Source organism: Coniosporium apollinis, assembly GCF_000281105.1.
Source record: "Coniosporium apollinis CBS 100218 chromosome Unknown supercont1.4, whole genome shotgun sequence".
In the NCBI taxonomy this organism is placed as follows: domain Eukaryota; kingdom Fungi; phylum Ascomycota; class Dothideomycetes; genus Coniosporium; species Coniosporium apollinis.
This window is the reverse complement of record NW_006913266.1, coordinates 42028-62860: the sequence shown is the minus strand read 5'-3', so window position 1 is coordinate 62860 and position 20833 is coordinate 42028. Positions and strand designations below refer to the sequence as shown.

The 20833-nt window shown below is 54.0% G+C and overlaps 8 protein-coding genes across 8 annotated transcripts; 6 read left to right on the top strand and 2 right to left on the bottom strand.

Annotated features, from left to right (window-relative positions):
- Positions 1-374: 374 nt before the first annotated feature.
- On the bottom strand, positions 375-1413 carry W97_01067 (ribosome biogenesis protein n; the record flags this gene model as incomplete). Its single annotated transcript, XM_007778976.1, has 6 exons — positions 375-485; positions 544-681; positions 744-805; positions 858-1176; positions 1233-1346; positions 1393-1413. The coding sequence occupies 6 exons, from the start codon at positions 1411-1413 to the stop codon at positions 375-377; spliced, it is 765 nt and encodes a 254-aa protein (XP_007777166.1).
- A 310-nt stretch (positions 1414-1723) lies between these two features.
- On the top strand, positions 1724-2482 carry W97_01066 (uncharacterized protein; the record flags this gene model as incomplete). The annotated part of the gene is made up of 1 exon (XM_007778975.1): positions 1724-2482. One exon carries the CDS (start codon positions 1724-1726, stop codon positions 2480-2482), a length of 759 nt encoding a protein of 252 aa, XP_007777165.1.
- A 345-nt stretch (positions 2483-2827) lies between these two features.
- W97_01065 (uncharacterized protein) lies at positions 2828-3034 on the bottom strand (the record flags this gene model as incomplete). Its single annotated transcript, XM_007778974.1, has 1 exon — positions 2828-3034. The coding sequence occupies one exon, from the start codon at positions 3032-3034 to the stop codon at positions 2828-2830; it is 207 nt and encodes a 68-aa protein (XP_007777164.1).
- A 3336-nt stretch (positions 3035-6370) lies between these two features.
- Positions 6371-7547, top strand: W97_01064 (uncharacterized protein; the record flags this gene model as incomplete). Its single annotated transcript, XM_007778973.1, has 5 exons — positions 6371-6476; positions 6530-6960; positions 7010-7048; positions 7106-7317; positions 7394-7547. The coding sequence occupies 5 exons, from the start codon at positions 6371-6373 to the stop codon at positions 7545-7547; spliced, it is 942 nt and encodes a 313-aa protein (XP_007777163.1).
- A 1591-nt stretch (positions 7548-9138) lies between these two features.
- Positions 9139-11727, top strand: W97_01063 (uncharacterized protein; the record flags this gene model as incomplete). The annotated part of the gene is made up of 5 exons (XM_007778972.1): positions 9139-9566; positions 9617-9672; positions 9734-10493; positions 10562-11502; positions 11594-11727. The coding sequence occupies 5 exons, from the start codon at positions 9139-9141 to the stop codon at positions 11725-11727; spliced, it is 2319 nt and encodes a 772-aa protein (XP_007777162.1).
- Positions 11728-12582: 855 nt separating this feature from the next.
- On the top strand, positions 12583-14226 carry W97_01062 (uncharacterized protein; the record flags this gene model as incomplete). The annotated part of the gene is made up of 4 exons (XM_007778971.1): positions 12583-13901; positions 13955-13999; positions 14052-14151; positions 14203-14226. The coding sequence occupies 4 exons, from the start codon at positions 12583-12585 to the stop codon at positions 14224-14226; spliced, it is 1488 nt and encodes a 495-aa protein (XP_007777161.1).
- An 832-nt stretch (positions 14227-15058) lies between these two features.
- W97_01061 (uncharacterized protein) lies at positions 15059-18840 on the top strand (the record flags this gene model as incomplete). The annotated part of the gene is made up of 3 exons (XM_007778970.1): positions 15059-15256; positions 15386-18758; positions 18815-18840. 3 exons carry the CDS (start codon positions 15059-15061, stop codon positions 18838-18840), a joined length of 3597 nt encoding a protein of 1198 aa, XP_007777160.1.
- Positions 18841-19638: 798 nt separating this feature from the next.
- Positions 19639-20664, top strand: W97_01060 (pirin; the record flags this gene model as incomplete). The annotated part of the gene is made up of 1 exon (XM_007778969.1): positions 19639-20664. One exon carries the CDS (start codon positions 19639-19641, stop codon positions 20662-20664), a length of 1026 nt encoding a protein of 341 aa, XP_007777159.1.
- Between the last annotated feature and the right edge of the window lie 169 nt (positions 20665-20833).

Here is a 20833-nt window from a genome sequence, read left to right as displayed (position 1 = left end):
CCGCTTGTTAGGAGCCGAGCCGCGAGTCCACGTAGAGGTATTATTCGTAAAGTTTGACTTGTGTTCCATATGTGCAGCCCTGAGGCCCACGGATCTGCAACTCTTGAAAAATGATTACGAAGCGCGGTTCGCAGCAGTCGAGAGTATCAAGCGTCTCGTTATATCCGGAAACGCCGTCACTCCAGCCGAAATGCACCTCTTTGTGATCTCTGCTACACGCCTCCCAGCCGCAATTTCCACAGTAGCTCGTTTTGGTAGTCCCATGCGCCGAACTCCATATAATGCTGCTCACACTTCTATGCTCAGACAAGCAGAACCCTACGGCCAGTCAGCATACTGCTCGTGTCACAAATACAACGCTGGGAGGGCACTACTTACGCGTTCAAACACCCATCGTTCTCAGGGTTGTTGGTTACTTGTGCCCACCGTCCCCACACGACTTTACCTCCGGCAGTTACTATGCCCAATTCTGAGACGTTGACCTCCTGAATCAAAGTCAGATAAAGTGCAGACGACGCCAATTGAATCGGCAGAGCAACTTACGATGACAGTGCCTTTCGTCAGCACGCCCAGTTGCGTGTACATTGGGTTTTGCGGGTTCTTCTTGACGCCCAGGATGGGCAGCTGGACCGTAACGCCGAGTTCGGGATGTGTGACGTTTGCTTTCTTGTAGCGCAGGCCCTGGATAGCATGTTAACAAGCGATACGGAAGAGCAGTCGTCGCTTTGCCTCAGATCACTTACCATAGGCCTGATAAAGCGCTCGAATTTTACGGGACGCCGTGTGAAGCCCTCTCCGACAAACGCTGCAAGAATCGTCAGTACAAATTCTCAAAGACAGTTCTTGATGCCACTCACTTGGCTTCGTGATCATCCTCTTCCAGCTCTTCTTCGCCGTCTTCTTGCCCGTCTTCACAACCTTGAACATCTCCTCCTCCGAGATACCCCGGACTTTTGGCAGCGGTACCGAAAACTTCGCCGCCTTCTCAGCGCGCTTGTTCTTGATCGCGCTACTCAGCGCCTTCGCGTTCGTCTCATTGCTGCGGTCGAGCAGGTACTGAGGCAGTGGCGTAGTGGAGGGCTGGGCCTCGGCGCCCTTAACATTGCGCTCTTCCTTCGCGCGGATCTGCTTCTTCATCTGGATCTTCTCTTTATGTCGCTTCTGCTGGTACAGTTTCTGCGCTGGCTGTTAGCGCTGGTCTTCTCGGGCTGAGGAATTCATGGAGAACGTACGGCTCGCAGGCCTCGCAGGTTCTGTGCCTTTTCGGACGCATCGTGGCCTTCTCGTGCTTTCCGCTTCCGGGTGCGCTCTTCGTGGTCGAGTCTGCGGCCATGCTCTTTGGTCCACTGAGGGTGAATTAGCAGGTTTGCCTTCGAGTCCGAGTTTTGGCACCTGCCTTCTCCATGTACTCATTCTGAGGCATCTTGGTGGTTGAGTGCCGCTGGCAGGCTTCTCGTGGCGTTTAAGAGGCTTCGGAATACAGCAGCGGTAACCCAGATCCTGCTGTAGGGTTTGTGGCAAGAGTCGAGGGGAGAGGGCGGACGTGAATTGAGATGCTATAATTGCACGGCAGAGCGGCGGCGATGTTCAAAATCTCCACGCCTGATGCCAAGATTTCGCGACGGCGCATTGAGCCGACGTTTAGGCGAACGTCTTCGTGCTCGACTTCAGCGGACATGGCATAACCCAGCAGCCTCTCAATTCGAGACTGCCCATCGCCATCATGCTGTCCCGAACAGTGCGACGCGCATTACAAGACGCGAATCTACCGCCAACCTACCTCCTCCCCTTCCGCGCACGCCTGTCGACTGTCGGCCATACCATCGACCCCGAACCAGTCCCCGAACCACTTCTCAACTCCGCCCATATCTCCCGCCAGACACCTACAAGGCCTTACACACCGCCTGTATCCCGACAATCCTCTACACAACCGGCTGAAACAGCAACCCAACCCACCGCCGCACTTCCAGCGCCTACCTCCACCTCCCCATCAACGCCCACGACCCCTCTCTCAGACAGCATCAAGGACCTCCTCCCCCTCCTGCGATCTCAAACACCACACTACATAACCGCTCACCTACACGGACGGCCCTACCTCCTAACCCAAGGCGACACCCTGCGCCTCCCCTTCCTCATGCCCGGCGTGCAGCCCGGCGACATCCTGCGGCTAAACCGGGCATCCGTAGTCGGAAGCCGAGACTACACCTTGAAAGCAGGCGCGCCCGCGGCGTCGGTTGCGTCGCTGCCGAAAGAGGAACTTGGCCATGCGGATATCAGGGCCAAGCAGAGCTACGTCGATGAGAGGCTGTTTGTGTGCAGGGCGGTGGTCATGGGGGTTGAGGCGGAGCCGATGCGGATCAAGGAGAAGACGAAGCAGAGACAGCGGCATGTGAGGCAGGTGAAGAGTAAGCATAAGTTTACGGTGTTGAGGGTACAGGAGCTGCGGGTCAGGAGTTTGGAGGAGGTGGAGGGGCTTGCGTGAGAGCGGAACTGGGAGTCGGTTGGCGATGTTGTATAGCAAGGAAGGACTAGTAAGAGCGTCTGTCAGGTGGTGTACAGTTCTCTGGAGGCTGGCGTGTATTCGGACTGACATCATATGACACTGTATCACTGTACAAGAAGAGGCTTGTGGCATGGTTGCGGCATTGAAGGCGTTCGTGTATCTCGAGATCACTGACCAGCATAGTATCACTGAAGCATCAAAGCCATCAAGATTCTCGGACCAATCGCATGTCGAACGCGTGATACAGCCCAAACACACAGTGCATCCCAGCAACGCAGGCCCCTGGCCCCGGTGCTATACCCCCCAAACGCCCCCACGAAGCTTCTAACGGCGCTCATACGCCGCCGGCACAACCGGCCACCGACCCTCACGAATCAAACGGGCCTTGGCGCGGGCCCGGCGCAGGCCTTCCTTGCGCCATGCTTCGCGCTTCGCGTCCATCGCCTTCTCATATCGCAGCTGATTTCTGGCCCTCTCGGCCCTGCTAATGTAGCGCTTCTTCTCGGCGCTGGCGGCGATTGACTTGGACATGGTGGTTTGATGGTACTGTAGTGAGTTAGTGTCTGGAGGGCGGAATGTTGGGGATGGAGCTGATAGGGAGATATGATATTGATGATGGTAAGAGGGAGTGATGATGGATGGATATGTTACCTTTTGGATGTTTTTCGGAGGAGGGAAGAGAGAGATGGTTTGGCTTTGAAGCTACTATCACATGTTAGTACACTAAACTACAGCATGCTAGCGACAGACTAGATTGGTCTGTATAGTGTCGATCAAGGGGAGAAAGGGTTGATGATGCTTGGATGTGTTACCTGTGGTGTGTTTTTAGAAGACGGAGGAGAGGTGCGGATTGGTTTTGAAGATAGTGTATTTAGCTTCTGCTTGATTGTAGTGATCTCGAAGAATGGCTATGGAAAACTTGAGGGTGGGAAGCCAGGTGATTATATACCAGTGCAAGATCAACTTTTTATTTCGACTTCAGCGGAACCACAGTTGAGTGAGGATCTCGTCTGAGCGAGAGTACTGTCTGAGCGAGAATACCTTACCCTGTGCTGGACATACTACGAAGTTCCATTCTGCGGAATCTACCATACCCGAACTTTGAAAGTACCGGGAAAGCTCAATGCCTGTGGAGACTTATTCGTGCTTATGTACATGCTGAGGTTTAACCTTCGGCAGTAGTAGTTTTGTACCAGCTCGCAACAACAAAAATGATCAAATCACAACCGCAAAACTACAGATCCCTCCAAAACTTCGCAGTAGAGCTCCTGAGGCGCACTGTACGCTTTGCAAGCGTCTCTATCATGGTGATGGGCGGGGCCGCATGCCGGTTGGGTGGTATTTCAGAGGTAGCTGCCCTAGTGAGAGGCAGGCCTGTATCATGAGAGAGAGCGAGGAATGATGACGGTGAGACGCCCGGTTTACTCCAGAGCCGCAGGTCTCCAAGAAACAGCCAAACTTGTTGATAAAACATTGTCGAACCAGAGTTCTTCTTGGTCGTAGTTGATTTGGACGAGCTGCAGTCACGTGATGCATAGAACCTCTTGTTCACCTTCGATGGATGCTCTTGATAGCAATGCACCGGAAGGCGTGATCAATCGGATGATACAACTCATGAGGCTTCTGTCTAGGTAGTTGGCGGTGGCTCTGATAAACTCAGCGGCGAGCCGTTTGATTGATGGTGACGGTCGATTTCACTAAGACGCCGATTGCTTGCGAGGTGCTCTTTGCTGCAAAGCTCGACATTGAGCCAGCTTCACTCTCTATACATCATCAACGATCGACTAGTCCAACCACAACACCGTCTGTACTTCTGCCGTGTCTATCCCTATGGTTCTTTCATCTCCGCTCTTCGCCTTTCATCGCTTTACATCTCGCACATTGCCGTAGAGATGGACTCTGATTAAAGGCGAACATGTCCTCGTATTGAAGCCACATCTTGTCTCTGCTCAACCAACGCACAAGGACTGGTCGGCAAACTCGAAATCTCCACGTCCTACTTCTATGCTAGGTCGTTTTGACCGACAATGCGAAGCAAATTCGCAGCAATACAACAAAACCTAACCCATGGCCGGGTGTCTTACTGTTCTGCTACAACTTTGGTCCGCCACCGTCTTCCGCCTCTCCTTCTCAGTGCTTGCACGTGTCAGGTGGGCTGCTGCTGGTTCTGGGAGGTACGGTCATTCTCGTCCGTCAGTGATGCCATCTCGTCGACATAGTAATGACGAAGGGGCTTGGCACCCTCACGACATTCCTCAAGCCCCTCGAGCCCTCTCCCGTCTCGCTTCAGCTCGAGCAGCGGCACCCAACGAGTGACCGCTTATTTCCACCTCTCGCCAATTCTCTACTAGTTTCTAGCTCTGTTGCTGTCTCCATCAATCTCACAGTCGCTACCGCTATTCGCGTTTCTTTGGCATCGCTCTGGTGACGGGTTGAGTCACTGGCTGCTATATTGAAGCTGTGCGGCAGCCTTGTGAGTGGGCATTCCTAAACCCAATCTTAACACACACTGACGTATCAAAACACAGGCTACCACCTCCATCTTCAACAAAAATGAATGTTGAAACCTTGAAGCCCAGAATTAGAAAATTGAAGGTCCGCAAGCTGCGAGCCTCAACGATATACGCGGTGTCATCCAGGCATCCGCGGTTAAACAACAACTTCCTGTGTCGGACATCTGTGGTGACTCAAGTTCTCTACACCGCCTGACTCCGGTGGTGTCGCACTGGCACTACCATTCACCACATAAACCCAGCGGACAATTCCGCAACCTCCTTCAAGTTACGAAATGGTGACGTCGCACTGGCATGCACCTCAAAATCTCCATCGATCGAATACTCGCGGCGCCGCAGATGTCCTTGGTCGATCATCTTCCAAACCAGCTATGTCTTTGGCACCTGCGAGAGCAGCGCAGCTTCAAAGCCTCCTCTGTTTAGCACTATCTGAATCGGCAGACATGACTCACGCAATGGTTCTGCACCCTCATTCACTGGCAATGGAAGAACTGGCACTAGGAATCAGCATCGGACGGGCTTGTCTGCGTTTCCAAACGGCACACGACTGATACGCTTGTTACCTACCACACGGTTGCAAAGCTGGGACTGGGGGTCGTGCGCTTCGTGGGGCCCCAGTCCCGGCTTTGCAACCGCACTTTGCTCTTCTCATGTGGCGACGGTGGATCTCATAGCTGGCACTGTCGCTTGTTTGCTACCTTGGTAGAATACAGACTGAAACCATCTGCCTCTCTCGTACTGTCATAAACATGATCTGCACATACACGCTCCTCCAGCTACGAGTGCCATGACTGCCCGCTGTCCTCCGTCTTCAGGTGTCGAAGGTGACCCCCATCTCCAAGCCACTTCACCTCCGTGATCCCCTATCATCATTGATGACACCTTTGCTGGGTTCCTACGCGAGACTTCTGGATTGATCAGACTGATCAGTGGTAAGACCGCAGGCCGAAGAACACGGCTGAACTTAGCTCACCGCTACTTGACCCATTGCCCAGAGTGTCATCTTCATGGCTCTGTCAATCACCCGTCAATCCAGGACCTCGCGACCTGCGTTCGTCACTCAGGCCGATTAGGAATCGAGCACACCGATAAAGCTACCCCTGCCACCGATAAGGGAGAGGTACCGAATGCCGAAGTAGCGCAACATCCCCCCCCTTATGTATGACGGAACCGCAGCATCGTTAGTGTGATATCTGGCAGCAATCATGGCGGGGAAAGGCCAGTATCATGCCCTCAACTGGAGAGGCGGGGAGCCTGCCTTGTCCTCCACCGTTGTTGTCCCTGGAAGCGCCTTCAACCGAGTTCACGATTCCTCCACTGTCCGAACCACTCCTCTGGCGAGTTTCCGGTCGTCATGGGCAAGAAGCGCGTGCTAGTTAGCTACGGCGTTGACATTGATGCTGTCGCTGGCTGGCTGGGGAGCTACAAAGGAGAAGATTCGACCAGCGACATCAGCAGAGGTACTCTAACAACTGTTTTGACCATAAAGCGACACGTACTGACAACCCTCAAGGGCTCTGGGCCGGCCATGTGGGCACTCCACGATTGCTAAAGCTCTTCGAAAAATACAACATCAAAGGAACCTGGTTCATTCCTGGACACTCCCTCGAGACCTTCCCGAAAGAGTGCGAGATGGTCCGCGACGCTGGACACGAGATCGGCCTCCACGGATACTCGCACGAGAATCCGGTCGACATGAGTCTCGAGCAACAGCGGGACGTACTGGACTACTCGTACAAGATGTTGACAAAGTTCTGCGGGAAGCCACCGCGAGGGATTGTGGCGCCGTGGTGGGAAGTCAGCAAGGAGGGCGCAAACTTACTGCTCGAATACGGCATCGAGTACGACCACAGCATGAACCATGAAGATCATACGCCCTACTATCTGCGCACGGGGGATGAGTGGACGAAGATTGACTACAGCAAGAAAGCATCCGACTGGATGGTCCGTATGTCGCCCAGCCCTCAGCAGTCCAGAGGCTTACGCAGCATAGCATCCCCTAAAGCCGGGACAAGTCACTGGCTTAGTAGAGGTAAGGATGATTATCTAACCCCTGAGGAGGCAGACTGACGCTAGTTCAATCTCACAGATACCTGGCAATTGGTACCTTGATGATCTGCCGCCAATGATGTACATGAAGAAGGTGCCGAACAGCCACGGTTTCATCAATCCAAGGGATATCGAGCAGATCTGGATGGATCACTTCGATTACTTCTACAGAGAGTATGACGAGTTCTCGTTCCCGATGACGATCCATCCGGATGTGAGTGGGCGGCCGCATGTGCTTCTTATGCATGAGAGGTAGATATCCCTCTGATCGTCTTGATCCGGCGCAAGTGTCGCTTCCAATCAGAGTTCTGATGTAGGGTATTTCTAGGATCATCGAACACATCAACAAGCACGAAGGCGTTGAGTGGGTGACGATGGAACAGATGTGCGACGAATTCAAGAGCAAGAACAAACCGCCCGAGGGCGCGCCGCTGCCCGCACCTGCTGGTGAGATACTGAAGAAGCAAGAGGGCAAAGCATAGCATCTTGGACGGTGAGTGGATAAGTGGAGGGACGTTACGGCGCGTTTCCGCTCGGCGAAGCTGAGGGGCCGTTTGGAATTCCATGCTGAGGTAGGGCGGACTACCCGCGTAGAAGCAAGCATTTGGCGTCGCTTTATCTCGCTCTCTAGCTCCATCGCTGGTTCTTTAGGTCCCATCACTATGCAATTCCAACTAGATCCGCTGCCAAGGTCTCCGAAAGTCTTAAACCTGCCTGGCAAAGCTTGAGGCCAAGATCTCGGCTCTTCGGTGGCAGGCTCGTCCAGGAACAATGGTAGATTGTGCCCAGAGTAAGACTATGGTGGTGCATGGCCACGCAAGCTGCAAAGCGAGTCCAAGCCAAGAACCGACTCCATCCAGGCCAGCACCGTTGCATCTGGTGCAGTATCAAGGGATTCGTCAGTATTTACAGCTTGCGCGCACGCATCTCGGATATTGCAAGTGTTGTTTACGGGACCATGTCTGGAAGACAGAAAGGAACGGTCGGGTTATGCTTGCATTTTTACATTCAGAGTCCACCGAGAAATTATACAGTTCCAACGTCGAGCACAGCTTTATTCTTACATTTCGCATCGGGCATCTCCTGCCGCCGGGAAAGGTCACATAGCTACAACTCTACTCTGGAAGCGAATCACTCTAGTCGCATCGCTAGAAAACGAACAGTCTCAACCTTCACTGTGTCAGCCCAGCAGTACTATCGAAAAGCAGCTCCTCAGTATCCGTCTCAGAGGTGAACAATCCCGCTTGCGCCATCCGCGGAAGACTGCAATGCCTTCAGATCGGTCGACTGGCGAATGCTGATAACCACGCTGCAGTTACGATCCCCCGCAAGGTTGTCCGCAACAGGGCTACGGCTATGGTCCTCAACAGCCAGTACGTGGAGTTCTTGTCTCGGACTGTGCGGAGACCTCTTGGAGGACGGATGCTGCATGCAGATGCGATATCAGCAAGGCCTGCTGCTGCAGGTGATTGTGAAAGAGAAAGAAGGATCGTGGTTGCTTGGGCGCCTTGTAAGCATGGTGTCGTTGGAGTAATCCTGTACACTGCTGATTCGGACCTCTAGTCTTGCTGTCCTTTGCTGCTGCTGATTATGACAAAGAGGGATACGGATACTACTACGAGTGCTACGAGTACTTTGCAGAGCTTTGTTAGAAGAACCAGCAACAGCGGTTGTACTTGTAGTCAAACATGACGCGTCTATGAATGAAGCGGGGTCCACCAGATGAGGCAGTCTCTTGAGCCACACCCTACTTTAACTTCAGCTTCCCCTATCATCATCACCCACGTATGAAGTATTGATCTGTCAACTTAAATGCCATGGTACAAAGTCATAAGTGGTCAAGGCTATTGCTGCAAGCTCCAGTTACTGGTGTTGTCCAATAACGCACGGCGGAGGCTGCGCCACGACAGTCCGCAGTCGGGGCGCAGTACGAAGCTTCGGGCACTCACACTTGCCGCCTGGAATTTAAGCGCCTGGCCTCCCTCTCTCGATTCACGTCTTTTTGTCTTTGCAGCTTCATTCATGATCGATCGCAAAACCACATAATCCAATAAACTGCCCTCCTCCCAGACCATGGAACCTGTCAGCGCCACAGCTAGCGTCATCGCAGTCATCGGTCTTTCGGAAAAGATTATTGCTGGCTGTAGAACCTACGTGAGCGCACTCAAAGATGCTCCAAACGATCTCTGCAACATCCTGATCGAGGTTGGAAGTGTCAAATGCACCCTAGAAACACTCGAGATGCGCCAAAAGCTCTCTCCTGTTCTGCAAAGAATCGACGTTGCCAACAGTCCACTAGAGGGATGCCGTCGAGAATTGGAAGCTCTTGCGCAGCTCCTTCCAGTGGACGCAGACCCCTCTAGAAAAAGAAAGCGTGGCAAATTTATTCCATCCTACGCCGAATTGGCGTGGCCTCTCAAGCAAGGCAAAGCCCGGAAGATACTAGAGGATCTCGGCCGGCATAAGGCAACATTGGTTCTCATTTTAACAACAGACGCAGGGTAAGCACGTCAATGTATCGTATGAAGCTTTCCTGACCGGAGCGACACAGACAGGACATCGAAAGCATTAAGGATAACGTGGAGAAGATCATGGGTACTCTTACCGGTACGTCGCTGCTGAGAATTGATCGTTGGGACAATACTCTCTAACCGCTTCGACGGGATAGACCAGCAACGCGATTTGGTCCTCAAGTGGCTAGTGAAGACGGATCCTTCTTCAAATCATAACAGGGCCTGCCAACTTCACGAGACTCACACCGGCCAATGGCTGGTCCGATCAACAGAGTACGATGCTTGGCGAGGTGGTACGATACGCCTCTTGTGGCTCCACGGCATCCCTGGCTCCGGGAAAACAATTTTAGCTTCATTCATCGTCCAGAACATAAAAAGGTTTTGCAAAACTCCTGACCTCAACGATACGGGATGGGCATACTACTACTGTTACTTCGAACGAAACCAGGATGAATCACACCCCTTTCTCCGCTGGATCATCAGCCAGCTCTGGCGGCAGCTGAAGTGCATCCCTGGAAACCTTTGCTCGCTCTACGATCTCGGAACCGAGCCGGGATATGCAGATCTTCTTGAAGTCTTTTCTACCCTAGTCGACAAATTCAGGCGTGTCTACATAGTAGTAGACGCTTTGGATGAGTCACAGGATCGCCGATTCCTACTAGATCTGCTCATCAAGATTGCGAGCGATGACGCTTTTCGAAAAGTCAGTCTCCTCACGACGAGTCGTAAGGAGCTAGACATCCAGCGAGCGTTTGAAGGAATGTGCTCGAGCATTTCGCTTTCCAACCCGCTCGTCGACGAAGATATCTGCGTCTATGTTGAGAACCAATTGAAAACCGATCGCAAACTCAGCCGCTGGCCAGAATCCCTCAGAAGAGATATCCGAGATGCGCTTACCGGAGGCGCAAAGGGCATGTATGTCTCCCATGTTCTGTAGAGTTTCACATCACGTGCGTAGTCACCGCGTAACTAACAAGTGATAGGTTCCGCTGGGCGGCTTGTCAGCTGGATATCCTCGGGAGACTCAACTCAAAACCGGCGATTCAAAAGGCATTGAAGGAGCTCCCAGAAACTCTTGAAGACACCTACGAAAGGATACTGGTAGGAATACCAGAATCAAATCGCTCAACTGCACACAAGGCCCTCCAACTACTTGCTGCGGCGAATGATATGACGATTGAGACGATCGCTGAAGCCGTAGTCGTGGACGTTGATCAATACTCCTTCACAACTGATAGTCGGCTTTTTGATCCTACGGATTTGTTGGAGATCTGCACCTGTCTAATGGCGGTCAACGATGAAGATGGCCGCGCTAGCTTCGCCCATTACACGGTCCAGGAATACTTGACTTCAGAGCGCATACTAGACGGACCGGCAGCTATGTTCAAGGTATCGATCGACGAAGCCATGACTCTCGCGTCTACGATTCGAATCGTATATCTTCTGAATCTTCCTTACAATCGCCTTCCGACTGCCGAGAAATTTCTCAGGTCGAATGGTCAAGACGCACTAAAGAGTCAAATGCGGGGAGACTATCCGCTTATGGAAGATGCACTGCTCTGCTGGAATTCAGATATGGCGTATGGAAAGATTCCAGCAAATGCATGTCTAACCGAACTGACCTTGAAGTTACTTGACCCCCGAGGCGCATGTTTCCGAGGATTCGAAGAGATGGGAACGATTTTCGACTATCTCCGTGGGAGCAAATCCTTCCGAATCAAGTTCGTACCGGGTGCTGAATCTTCTATGACATTGGCATACATCTGCCATTTTGGTCTGGCAGAAGTTGCCGAAGCTTTGGTAAGGCGCAATCTGAACTCATCTATATTACGAAACCGGCTCGAGCAGTGCTTTGACCTTCTGGAATATCTCGACTACCCTTTGGACGCGGAAGGGCCGCCCCTACAAGTGGCGGCGATGATGGGTAGACTAGAGCTGGTCGAAATCTTCATTCGATATGGGGCCGACGCGAACGCCAGACACGGGGGCTGGACCGTTCTCACGTCGACTTTAAGGCGCCATCTTTACAACAAATTCAACAATGAGGAGCTACGCCAAGAATACCGAGATGTTGTACGGCTTCTACTTGGAGCAGGAGCAGATCCAAATCCTCCCGGAGTCTGCAAAACACCGTTACAACTTGCAATAGAACGAGATCATCATGTTGATGTCGTCAGGCTATTACTAGATGCCGGAGCGGCAGTAAACGCAGTTGGGAATGAGGAGGCAATCGCTGTCGATATGGGGTATAGGTCTACGACGACAACCGTTCGACACGATTCAAGGAGTACCGAGTTTTACTATGGTACGCCCCTGCTAATTGCCGAGAAAATGGTCCATAATCTATATAAACTTAGGACTTCACGGTACAAGATGGAATCGGAGCGCCTCGCTGAAGTGCTGGCCATCCTTGTGCAGCATGGTGCCGTGTCTTGTAGCTGGGCACCTGAAAATCGTCTCCCAATGGCTCGACGGTGCATCTCTCCGTCAAGGGTGGGACACTCCAGCGATAGCGGTAGTAATTGATTGTACGGGCACGCACTCCCCAAATATTTTATCAGGTGATAGCTACGTATACTTACTGGGAAGATGAGATTTAATGGTCTACTGAGATATTCCGGTACGATGCAAATTACCGTAGGCGGCGATGCGTCCGCCAGACACGAACCCGGCGTCCGCTGTCAGGAATTAATCTCCAAGCGCACCTTGCAAACCCACGTGACGTTGAGGAAGCTTACACAGTGACACGGCGTGGATGCTGCACTTGGGGGCATACTCTACAGTTATCTGCTATTAGGAAACCAACAGCAGTTGCAGTTACTGGTCCATAGCATCATTCCATGATGGCTTGCCGTGTTTGACTTTCAAAGGTGCTCCGCTCGTGCGGTAAGGTAGTGATGTAACCTTCAACCTTCTCGGATCCCGGACCCGCACAGCATGTTGATACGCGGATGAAGCGTTGATGATTCCCTCGAAGAGCAATCGAGACGTAGGCAGATTCAAGATGCCTGCCTCCGCCCGCTCGTCCTCCACGTCGCCGTTGCTTCAACCCAGCAAGAACGTGGGATACAATCATGGCAATGAAGAAACTCTCGAAGCAGAGGTCAGATCTGGCGCTGGGATATCTAACGAGGACTTGGAGCTCGAAAGGCGGATTCAACTCAAGGCAGATCTCAGACTCTGCACGATTGCCGGTATTCTTTGCAGTTTAAATCTGCTCGACTCTGGGGTGATATCCAGTGCCTCCGTCACGTCGATGCTTAAGGACCTTGAACTCGATCAGGGCAACCGCTACTCGGTATCGATATTCATCTTTACGGTAGCAAGCATCGTGTTCCAATTGCCATCAACGATTGCGTCCAGAACCTTTGGTCCACGAATCTGGTTCAGCTTCATCACCATCTGCTTTGGCTTGATCACTCTCTGCACCGCATTCATCCAGTCATGGAGGCAGATGATTTGTCTCCGAGTTCTGCTTGGTATCGCGATGTCTGGCATCTATCCAGGCTTGACGTACCTCATCAGTACCTGGTACACACGGCAGGAACAGCAATTGCGGTTTGCTTTTCTGCAGAGCGGCCAAGTCATCATTCTCGCCACGGGCAGCATTGTCAACTTTGGCCTCAATGGGCTCCATGAGAGAGGCGGGCTCGAGGGCTGGCGGTGGATGTTTCTCGTACAGGGTACAATCACTTGCGTGCTTGGGGTTTTGACCTACTGGTGGATCGTCGACTTCCCAGAGAATGCGCACAGAAGCTTTCACTTCCTGAGCAAGGAGGAGGCTGAGATCGCTGCTGCGCGTATCCAGAAGGACCGCGGTGATGTGAAGCCTGACGGCTTTGCCTTGAGGAAAATTCTTCGTCATGCGGCTGATCCAAAAGTATACGGCTTTTGCCTTATGTATTTCCTCTTGAACCTCGTCTCGACATCTCTCTCATACTTCCTGCCGATCATTCTACAGAAGGGCATGGGCTTCAGCTCGGACAAGTCAATCTTGCTTTCTGCGCCACCATACTACTACGCTGTCATACCAGTCCTTCTCTCATCATGGATTGGCGACAAGTACCGACTGCGAGGTCCGGTCATCACGTTCAACTCCATCTGCCTCATCGTCGGCTTCTGCATGCTTGGCTTCAGCGACCAAGTGACGGTCCGCTATGTCGGCACGTACCTTGCCACTGGGGCATACATCGCCAATTGGGCGGCGCTGGCAGCTTATCAAGCCAACAATATCGCCGGGCAGTGGAAACGCGTCTTCACTGCTGCAGCTGTGACCGCCTGCAACGGTCTTGGCGGCATTGGTGGCAGCTTCATCGTCCGAAAGTACGCAAGCCGCTCCCGACGGCAACCTGGACTCAGCTGATTCGGCCCAACAGGGATGAAGCGCCTAGATACATGACAGCTATATGGATCTCTATAGGGTAAGCTAGACCATGGCTGCACCAATGTATACCGCTGACACTTTACATATAGCTCGCACGTTTTGATGATCGCAGTCGTGTGTGCCTTTTCCATTTATTTTGTGAGGGCCAACAGACGCCAGGCAAAAGGTAAAGTGATTATCGAGGAGACAGTAAGTTGGCACGACCACAGACAGGACCTGCTCAGCTAACGTCGTGTGCAGGAAGGCTTCCGCTTTACGTACTGAGATTGGACTGCGGAGACACGCGAGTGACGTCTTCGCTGTCCCTTGCCTGTACCACTTTCTCAATACACAGCTCACCTGAACGAGTACCGTACGAAATCTCGGCGCCGTAGTCCTTGCAAACATCTCCTACTCCGGGGTGTGGCGATAGTCGCTCTCCATCACAAGCGCGGCTGCTTCTCAGAACGCAATCCACCCGCGATGGTGGGTCTGGCAGAGCACTCCGTGATGCTTCTGTCCCTCAAGCTCTTGGGTTAGTTAAACAACTTGACCTGTCGAGCGGTTGAACACGGCATTGGCTGGTAGTGTAGATAGACAAGAAATCACGGCCGCCGCTAAACGTTGCTCCCGTACCTGACTCTTTACGTTCAGTACATCTCCAGCCGAGAAAACCGTGCAGCAGTAACTTTGCGGTGATTGTCAGATATCGAGACTTGGCCGAACTGCTTCGCTGAGGATGACGAAGTTCATGCAGGGCCGCAGGCTTGGCAGGACATGGATCTCGGACCACTGCCGCTCCACGCTCACCACCAAGTCACCACCCGGCCTGCAACCCTTACGAATCTCGTAGCCATAGAAGACCCCTTGCATCCTTACTCGTGATTCTCGAAAAACTTCATAGCGCTCTAATCTGCCTGGACATCCGTTGCGCTGGACTGAGAGCGACTGTCCAGCCCCTGTTGATGCCACCACACCCGCAAGACTCCTCGGACCTTGCAGTACACCGTACCACAGCCTCACCCCCGTCGTAGAACACTCCCAGTACCGGTCTCTGACTTACAGCCTCTGCGCCTGACCGCCTCGACCACCCACGAAGCCTCACCACTCGCCCACAATGGTGTTCCTCGGTATATATCGCGCCCTCTACGACTACAACCCGCAGAGCAGCGGCGAGCTCGAGATAAAGGAAGGCGATTTGTTGTTCGTGCTGGAGAAAAGCACCGATGATGATTGGTGGAGGGCAAAAAAGAAGGCCCAGAACGAAGATGAGGAAGAGCCCGAGGGCTTGATTCCCAACAACTACGTCGAGGAGGTGAGAAACGCGACCCGTTGTAAGAAGGATGCGTAGGGTATGCTGCTATCGCGGCTATGCGGCGGGTTGCCCTGGATGTGCTGGATTGTAACGCTCAACGGGCATCCGCTAACTACGCCTCACTACCAGGCGACGCCCTTGACCAGAGCGAGAGCTCTCTACGACTACGCCCGACAAACTGACGAGGAGCTCTCATTCACAGAAGATGCCATGCTCGACGTATACGACACTTCAGACCCGGATTGGACGCTGGTAGGCCTGGCTGGAGAGTACGGGTTTGCGCCAGCCAACTACATCGAGGCGTCGAACACAGCAGCCGCTCCCGCAATGCCGGCGCGACCACGAGCTGTCGAAGCAGAGCCTGAGCCTGAGGCTGATCGGTATTCGCCGCCGACACCGGACTCGCCAGCAAGCCCCCCGCCAAATCCCGCCGCAGCAGTAGCCGCCATCATCCAGCAGAAGACGGGACAGCGCTCGGCGAGCTCAGGTCGGGCCATTGCATCTCCGCCGCCAACACTCAGCCTGCCACCTCGGCAGCCGCAGTACACACCTGAAGAGTCTGATGAAGAGCCACCGCCAGCGATGCCGCAGCGGCCGGTATCCCAGCAACTCTCACCGCCGATAACGCAATATGCAACCCGCCGCTCACCATCCCCTCCCGGCGGCTTCATGCCTACCCCGAGTCCGCGCGATTATTCTGACGACCGCGAGCTCCAATCCCCGACCGGCTTCCACCTCTACAATATCCATGAGATGATCTCACATATGGGCAAGAACAAGAAGATGCCCATGACGCTCGGTATCAATATCGCGAAGGGTCTGATCACGATCTCCCCAGAGAAGTCGCGAGATGGACCGACGAAGGAATGGACGGCAGATAAGCTGACGCACTATTCCATCGAGGGGAAGCACGTTTTCATGGAGCTTGTGCGGCCGAGCAAGAGCGCGGATTTCCATGCCGGCGCTAAGGATACGGCCATGGAGATTGTCAGCGCACTGGGAGAGCTGGCTGGCGCGGCAAGGGCTGAGGGGTTGAGGGAGGTTATTGCTGCCAGCACTGGAGGTGGGCAAAAGAAGGGGAAGATGCTGTATGAGTTCATGGCACAGGGCGATGATGAAGTCACCGTTGCTGTGGATGACGAGGTCATTGTACTGGACGACACGAAGAGCGACGAGTGGTGGATGGTAAGAAGGTTGAAGAACGGGAGAGAGGGCGTCGTGCCGAGCAGCTACGTGGAGGTTACGGGAGTGATAGAACCACAGTCAGACAGTATGAGGGGCCTCAACGCAGCCAGATCGACGGTCGAGCAAAACAGGCTCGAGGAGGAAAGGCTAGCCAGGCAGGCATCGCGGGCGAGCAAGAAGAAGGAAGACAAGCAGGCTGAGGTAGGCCCTGGCTTCCAGCTGCCTGAGCGTACTTCTTCGAGAGCGCAGGAAGAAATTGACACGAGGCGCACTTCACAGAGAGGAAAGCGCGAAAGCAAAGACGCGAAAGCGCCAACGACTTCGAAGCCAAGTGAGTACAAAGGGTTCCGTGAGGTTGCAGAGGTGTTGACTTGCGAAGAACCAGACAAATCCCGGATACGCACATGGACCGATCGAACGGGATCTTTCAAGGTCGAGGCTGAGTTCATTGGTTTGAAGGATGGTAAGATTCACCTGCACAAGCTCAACGGTGTCAAGATTGCGGTGCCAGTTCCCAAGATGTCTATTGAAGATCTCGAATACGTTGAACGTGCAACCGGCGTATCTCTAGACGAAGACAAGCCACTATCAGATATCAAGCGAAGAAGTACACAGCGAGCGAAGGATAAGGCGAGGGATGCTTCCGCTAGCTCACGTCCCAAAGCCGGTGCTACCATTGAGCAGCCAAAGAAACCAGACTACGACTGGTTCGATTTCTTCCTCGCGTGTGGCATCAATCCGCAAATCTGCGAACGGTATGCATCTGCCTTTGCGAGGGACCAGATGGGCGAGGAGAACCTGCCGGATATCACTGAAAAGACGCTGAGGGTGCTTGGATTGAAGGAAGGCGATATCTTGAGAGTCCTGAAACATATTGACACCAAGTTCGGCCGGAACGCTGCCACTCAGAAACGAGGTGTGAGCTTTGGGGATACTACGACGATACAAGAGGGTGAGGGGATTGATGCCGCCAACGGCACTGCGGGTGGTCTGTTCTCTGGTCCTGGTGGAGCGCTGAAGAACAATACCAGAAAAGGTCGGCCAGCGCCTCCTGTCCAGACGAGCGACGTCGTGGATCCGAAGGCCTTTGAGCAAACAACCGACAGTTCTCCAAATAAGAGGCTACCGGCCGAAGCAGCGGCGACGCCCCTCGCCACGGCACCCAAGAGGGGACCCGCCTTATCGGGCTTCGACGACGATGCATGGGAGAACAAGCCTACAAAGTCTGCCACTGGTCCTCCACCAGCACAAGCACCAGCACCGGCCGCAGCACCTACGTTGCCACCTGATTTGGCAGGCTTAGATCTGCTCACGCCACCCTTACAACCTACTCCGGCGCCGGTGCCCACGTCTCAAACCCAGATCGCACCAGCTGCAGCGCCGCCCACTTCGCAACAGCAGCCTGCTCAAACAGGAGCTACACCTTCATTGTTTGAACAGCTCGCGAACTCACCCGCCAATCTCCAGCAGCAGCAGTCCGCAGCTCCAAGACAAAGACCGCAAGCACCGCAGCAGCTGCAACCGCAGGCAGGCCTCATCGCACCTCCGCCTCAACGTGCAGCGTCTGCGCCGCAAAACTTTCCGCAGAGCCAGTTCGCACCTCCACCTCTGCAGCCGCAACTCACGGGATATCAGAGTCCTGGGCAATTGCAGGCTCGGCCGGCGCCGATGGGCCAGAGTATGCAGGAACAGTTGAATCAACAGCGAATGCCGCAGCAGTTCGCAGCACAGCAGATGCCGCCTCAAGCCACGGGGTTTCCCCAGCAGTTCCCCGGTCAGTTCGCCAACGGTATCATGCCCCAACCCACTGGCTTCCAACAGTTCGGGCAGCCGCCACAAGGGTTCCAGCAACCGCAGCCAACAGGCTTCCAAAACCCGGCTTTCCAGCAACAGCTTCTCGCAGGGCAGCAGAGCGGCTCTCCCTTCGCCGATCCGCCAACTCGACCTTTCCAGCCTCAGGCCACGGGTTTCCAGCCACAACCCACAGGCTTTCAGCAGCAGAGTTTCACGTCCCAGCCCATGCAGCCGCAGCAAACAGGCATCAACGCGTTCCTGCCTCCCCCGCTGCAGCCGCAAAGGACAGGCTTCCCGCCACAGCCGACAGGGTTCCAGCCACAGCAGACAGGATTTGGACAGCCGCCCTCAACGCTCAGCGCGCCGCCATTGCCACCGATGCCGCCGATGCCTCAACAGACGCTGGCGCCGTTGGTGCCACAGAAGACGGGACCGCCTCCACCGGTCAGATTTGGAGTCGCGGGAGGAGCGAACAAGCTGGTGCCGCAGCCGACGGGGCGGAGGGCGAACTTGAGCCAAGCTAGTAAGTCGGGGACATACGTGGGCTTACAGGAATACTGCTAACGATACGTGCTCCAGCTCCGCAGAATCCGTTCGGTTTCTAGATAGCTTTCTCACATTGGCGTTGTATATACTTTTAGGGCAAGGCTGCCACTGGGTTTAGGTTGTCTGGTGTTTAGCATAGCGTGCAGGATGCAGTGCTGCTCATTACTAGAATTGAACGATCTTCGCGTAGTTCTGCCTGTCCTCAACAAGTCGCTGTTGCAGAGGTCCGACCGTTACTTCCTAAGCCGTGTCACTGCCCCAGCGCCCATCTCACAACTCTCTAGCGGCTTCGAAGGCTTGATAGCTGTCAAGAGTGATTTTCCGCCGCTATGCTCTCGACCCTAGTCTCGCAGCAAACAAATAAGTACACACCCGTCCTCTTGAGATTTGTAGTGGTCATGAAGTCTCTTCCCTCCCTTGGGACAGCGATTTCCCCTTTGCGTGACCCTTGATAGATCAACAAACTGACCCAGGCAGAGCGGCTTGATCTCCCTTCTTTCCTCGTCCGAGTGAGATGTCCAAGCGTTCTTGATGCGAGGCTGCCGATTTTAGTCACGTGCCAGTATCGGATGGCGTCAGTCGAGGAAATGCCGACACAGCCGCTGACAATTGCTGACCAGATCATCGCGAACGCCTCAGGACATGCCGCTATTCAGCATGACTTATATTTACGGCAGCATGTCCAATCCTTCTGGTTCTTTCTCTTTCAGAGCGTATAAAGAGCAGTTCGTTGACCCATGAAACTGCTTCTCCCCATCTTCATTTGCATCACAGCAATTGCTCTATACCAGCTCGACACAACGACCTTCACTCGAATTAAGGAATTCACTCGCACCACTTTCACGACAGCATCCTCAATGTCCGCAACAACAAACACCACGCAACCGTCTCTGGATCCTTCCAACCCATCCTCGACCTTCGCCGGTCTCCCCGCAGTCCCACCAGAGGACCCCTCCCTCAAGACACCCGAGAACATGTCCGTCCCGCGCGCCATACGGACCGCTTTCCTCGCCGTTTCACAGTCAGAGGGCGCGGGCGCGCGCGTCCGCCGCTCAATCGGCACACCCAAGCTTCGCAACTTCAGCCCGTTCCTCATGCTCGATCATTTCTCAATACCGCCTTCAGCTGGATTTCCAGATCATCCGCACAGAGGACAAGAGACCATCACGTATCTACTGAGCGGCGCGGTCGATCATGAAGATTTCGCGGGCAACAAAGGCACAATCGAGACCGGAGACCTACAATTCATGACCGCGGGCCGGGGAATCATGCACGCGGAGATGCCGCGGCAAAACCCGGACGGCAGCGCGAACGTCGGGCTGCAGTTGTGGGTCGATTTGCCCAAGAAGCTGAAAATGTGCGAGCCGAGATACCGGGACCTTAGAGCGAACGAGATCCCCTCCGTCGATGTGGATGATGGAAAGGTGCACGTCAAGGTCATCAGCGGACAGAGCCACGGCGTGGACAGTGTCAAGGAACTCGCCTACACGCCCGTGTGGTTGCTGGATGTCACGATCAAGCCCGGCGGGAGAATCGTGCAGAACTTGCCGGTGGGCTGGAACGCGTTCGCGTACACTCTGAATGGCACGACGGTTTTTGGCGCTGGAAACGGCGCGCAGACGATCCCGCAGTATCACAATGTGGTCTTTGAGCAGAAGGGCGACTCGGCGGTCGCGGAGGTGAAGGCGGATGCGAAGGAGGAGGGCAGGTTCATCCTTGTGGCGGGCCTGCCGCTCGATCAGAAGGTTGTGCAGTATGGGCCTTTTGTGCTGAATAGCCAGGAGGAGGTTTATCAGGCGATGATGGATTACTCAACGCATTCAAATGGGTTCGAGAGGGCAAAGGGGTGGGAGAGCGAGATTGGAAAGAATATGGTACACTGATCTTGTAGGATCTCGCGTGTCGCATTTGGCTGTTGGAAATCGTTTCTGCGACTTACCTAGTTCGGAATCTGCACAACTACCCAGAAATCGTATCACTGAAGGCGTACCTCAGGTCATTGGCGCTGTTCAAGTCACATGACATTGTTTACTTTGTCCCTGGAGCAAACAG